At 56.7% G+C, this 4609-nt stretch overlaps 1 protein-coding gene across 1 annotated transcript in view; it reads left to right on the forward strand.

Annotated features, from left to right (window-relative positions):
- The window catches only part of LOC109520320 (nesprin-2), a 16292-nt gene that overhangs the window by 8911 nt on the left and 2772 nt on the right, over positions 1-4609 (forward strand). The window contains exons 6-13 of the mRNA XM_019877448.1: positions 837-999; positions 1170-1360; positions 1511-1661; positions 1775-1957; positions 3539-3676; positions 3752-3946; positions 4015-4288; positions 4578-4609. Of these exons, the coding sequence (XP_019733007.1) occupies positions 837-999; positions 1170-1360; positions 1511-1661; positions 1775-1957; positions 3539-3676; positions 3752-3946; positions 4015-4288; positions 4578-4609 (1327 nt within the window). The remainder of the gene's footprint in view (positions 1-836; positions 1000-1169; positions 1361-1510; positions 1662-1774; positions 1958-3538; positions 3677-3751; positions 3947-4014; positions 4289-4577) is intronic.

A 4609-nucleotide genomic window follows, 5' to 3' on the forward strand; every position in this document is an offset into this window, starting at 1 on the left:
GTGTGGTTGTGTGGGTGTGGGGGGGGGGGGGGCTGAAAAGATGTGCACTCATCTATCCATAGCGATCAGTATTTATTGAAGTTAAAAGCAGTATACAAGTGGAGCCCATTGCAGTTAAGGTTTCCTCCTTGAGGCCAGAACCGTTCAGGCTTAATTTTTTTTTTTTTTTTGTATTCATTATATGCACTGAGAGCATCCCCATCTCCACACTGACCGGCCTGGATGGTCCTCAGCAGGAGGGAGAGGATCAAATGGGGGTGGAATTAACTTCAACTCCCCAGTGGGACACACTTCAGGCTTTTAAAGTCGTAAGGGGAGAGCTTCTATTGTCCCAAGCGTTACCATGACAGCAGTCAGGGGGTCTGTTGCCATGGAGACTGTGGGGGGGATCTCATGATAAACACCTGAGAATTAACTAGAGAGACCTTTTCAACTATTTTTTTTTAATCCCTCCTTGCTTGAAATGTTTACTTTTTTGTCATGGATTGTAGGGAAAAAAAGCTTGCAGGGTCCTATGGCTGGAGCAAAAAAATAAAATACTTCAAACTTATTTTTGCCCTTTTTTTTTCCTCGTGTGAGCAATCTTTCGAGGAAACTAAATGAATAAGGAAAATTAAAAGACAATCTAATTGCAACAACAATTTAAAATCTCATTAAAATTCCAGGTTAGATGATCCATTTCTGTTGTATTTGTATTAGTCTTGAGCCCTTAAAAATAAACTCTTTTTCCTGGATTCCATTTTGCGGAGTTTTCTCTATTCCCATCTCTTTTGTCACAGTAAAATTGCATTCGACACAGCTGGAAACTCGGAAGTTTCGTGCGTGTGTGTGTTTAGAGTGACAAAGTTGAAGGAGACTCTCTTGAGAGTGCAGCAACTGGACAAAAACATGAGCAACCTCCGATCGTGGCTTTCACGCGTGGAGGCCGACCTGTCCAGGCCCATTACCTACAGTATTTGTCATCACCAGGAGATACAGAGAAGGCTGGCTGAGCAGCAGGTAGCGCACGCACACCATATTCCTTGACCGTCTTTTAGATTAATCATGAATTGAGATAACTCCATTGTTTGATTTTGGAAGGGGTTGGCCCACGCGGCCGTCGAGGTCTTTCTAATGCGCGCGCGTCGGTAGGCCTGAAGCAACGTCTGCCGCCGATGTGCTTTATTCAGGAGCTGCAACGGGACATCGAGCAGCATACGGAAGGCGTCACCTCGGTCCTCAACCTGTGCGACCTTTTGCTGAGGGACGAAGACGCCGCCGGCACCATTGAGGCGGAAAGTGACTCCCTGCAGGAAACCAGTCATAGCCTGGACCAGCGCTGGAGGACCATCTGTGCCATGTCTCTCGACAGGCGACTCAGGTGGGAATTCAAGTAGAGCATCTTTGTATCAGTCAGTGCAGAAACCAACAACAAAAAAAAAAAACATTAAAAATGTTGGGAAGAAAAAAACAATCCATGAGTACAATGTCACTCTATTTTAAGCATTGATCCCTTCCTCCACCAATGTAGGATTGAGGAAACATGGAGACTGTGGTGCAAGTTCCTGGAGGACTATTCGCAGTTTGAGGATTGGCTCAAGACGGCGGAGAAGACCGCCGCCAACCCCAACTCGGGAGACGTTCCTTACGCTGTTGCCAAGGAGGAGCTGAAGAAGTTTGAGGCAAGTTGAGGAGAGGACTCGCGTGTTTGACGCAACGTTTCCAATTGGGTCTCATTAGAATGAACAGTTTCGGATAAAACGTCGTCATCGCATAACGGTACAATATCTTTCAGAGGTTCCAAAGGCAGTTGCATGAGAGGCTGACCCAGCTGGAGCTGCTCAACGAGCAGTACCGCCGGCTGGCCCGCGAGAACCGGACCGACGGCGCCGGCGAGCTCCGCCTGCGGGTGGACCGGGGCAACCGCCGGTGGGACGACCTGCGGAGACGGGCGGCGGCCGTGCTGCGACGACTCAAGGTGACCTCCCTCGCGCCGACGACCGCTCTCGTGGGGGGGGCGGCGAAATCTGTTGACGGGCTGACATTTGGCCAACGGCAAACGCGACGACGTTTTTACTCAGCGGTCAAAAATGGATTCCGTGTCGGTCTGGAATCCGTTTTTGAATTGCACATTTTTAATCTGTTTTCCAAAATGAAAGTAGTCGTGCGGTGAGCCGCCGTTGCTCATCTCGTCGCCTCAAAGCGTGCACGCTGAGCGCTCTCTTCACGGGAAATGGCCGCGCGTGCGGTCGAAACGGTTCCTCGGTCGGCTGCGAGAGGGGCCGCCGAACCGGAGCCCAAAGGAAAACCCATTTGAGGAGAGGCTCCGTTTTCCGATCCGCTCGACGCGGTTGACCTTTTGAGCGAGGCGGCGTCCGGCCAGCGGCGCCTTTACCGCCTGACCTCGAGCCTCGCTTAGCGCGGCCGGAGGAAGCCGTTGCGGCGCAGCAAAAAGCCTTTCCGCAGGAAGGAGCCAACCTGCTCTCTGGCTAATCCCAGCAGGATGCGATACCATCAAATGGCTCTTTTCTCTTTTCTGCCTGCCAGACGCGCACGCACGCACGCACGCACACTCACACGGTTTCTTTTCTTTTTTTTTGGACCCGCAAAGGTGGATTTGAGGCCGTTGGTTGTTGAACTCGTTTCACCTTGAATTCAAAAGGCTTTTTCCCCCTGAAATTGTGGGTGTGGACTTTCCCTCCTTCGATCTCCGGTGGGGGAGGGGCGGGATCCCGCATGACATGGCCACGTGATGGGAGGAGTCAACTTGACCTCGAACTCGGACTTTGCGGGACAGGCCACACATTTCTTTTTCTTTTCCCCTCTGGGGTCCGTGACTGCGGGGCGACGGGACGAACCTCTCAAGAGCCGGATTGATACGCGACCGCTCCGCTGCCCTCCGCTCGGGCGATACTTGGCGCCGATCGAGCGACTTGTGCGCGGCCATCAAATGGAGCTTTTGACCACTCCCGGCAACGGACGAAAACGCCGTCCGTCTCCTTTTGACCGGCCCAATCGCCTTCTGGCGATGATCGGCGCTCGCGGCATTGAGCGGCCGCTGTCGTTTTTGGAGCGGAAAGACGCAGACCGTTGGGCTCGGAGCGGATGGGCGGCCTCGGCCGCCGGACGGATTCTCGAGGTTTTGCGAACTCGCCAACAGCACGAGAATTGGAACATTTTGGGAGCCCTCCCGCTCGAAGAGAGGTCACCTTCCTCAAATCCCGAACCACGTCTTTGCTTTTCGCCGTCGGCCTCGAGACAAGACCGGATCGTTGCCAGCGGCCGCAAAGGGACGGCGCGAGGCAGCGCCGCTGCTTTTCTTTCTCGCGCGGCTTCCTTTTTGCCGACTCGGGTCCCAAAGAGGCGGCCCCTCGCCCCTCGCCCCTCGCGCTGCCGCCACAGAGCCAGCAAATAGGGAGGCTCCGCGGCCGAACGCGAGCAAGAAGATGAACGTCTCCAACAAACCCGGCGGACGCAGTGAGCTCGAGCCGACAGTCGCGGGACGGCTGAGAACCGGCGGAGCCGTGTCGATGATGTCGACGTTGTTGTTGTTGTTCAGCACCTGACGTCGCAGAGGGAAGACTTTGAGGGGAGGCGCCAAGGCATCCTCGCGTGGCTGACGGAGATGGACTTGCAACTCACCGACGCGGAGCACTTCTCCGACAGCGACGCCGAGGACAAGATGAGGCGGCTGAAGGTAGCGCGGGCCCGACGGCCGCCGCCCGGCCTCTCGCCGCCCCCGAAGCAAAGCGCCTTCGTGCTTGTCGCGCAGGCGTTCCGGCACGAGATCACGCTTAACGCCGGCGAGATCGACGCCCTGATCGTCTCCGGGGAGAACCTGATCCGGAAGAGCGCCCCCCTGGACGCGGCGCTCATCCAAGACCAGCTGGAGGAGCTGCACTCGTATTGCCAGGAAGTCTTTGGCCGCGCGGCGCGTTTCCACCGCCGGCTGCTCCGTCGCCGGCTGGTCAGATCACGGGCGACGTCAAGCGCTTGCGCGCGCTCCCTCGGCTTCTAACGTCCGTCTCGCCGCAGAATGAAGTGCCGGAGGAGGAGGAGGAGCGAGAGGGAGAGGGGGAGGAGCTGCCGTCGGACCAAGCGAGTGGCCCGCCGTCTCCCGTCAAGGACGCGGGCGAACGGCGGGCCTCGCGCCAGCCGCCGCCTCCGGACCTCTCCGGCGGAAGAGAGACGCCCGTCGGCGTGGACTCCGTCCCGCTGGAGTGGGACCACGCGGTGGACGTGGGAGGGTCCTCGTCGCACGAGGACGGCGAGGATGCCGAAGAGGCCGCCTTCTTCGGCGCCCCGTCAGGTAACGGTCCCCGCGCGCTCAAAAACGTTGCTTTTTTGACCACCTCCACTCCAGGATTTCGTTTTCCGGTCGAAAAAAAATGTGGAGAGGCCGGCGGGGAAAAAACATGAAGCGTTCATGACCGCCGCGCGCCACATCTGCACAAGCAACACTCGCGCAATCGTTGTCACATGGCTTGGGCAGTCCATTTGATTGGCCGAGGCGCCGCAAAAGCAGTCGTTTCCGCTCCGAGGCCTCCCAAACGGCGGGGCTCCTTTTCATGGCATTCCCATGCGTGCGTCTTCTGCAGCGATGCCGGCGAGCGACGCGGCGGGCCGCCGC

The sequence above is a fragment of the Hippocampus comes genome, unplaced genomic scaffold (assembly GCF_001891065.2).
Source record: "Hippocampus comes isolate QL1 unplaced genomic scaffold, H_comes_QL1_v1.1 scaffold295, whole genome shotgun sequence".
NCBI lineage: Eukaryota > Metazoa > Chordata > Actinopteri > Syngnathiformes > Syngnathidae > Hippocampus > Hippocampus comes.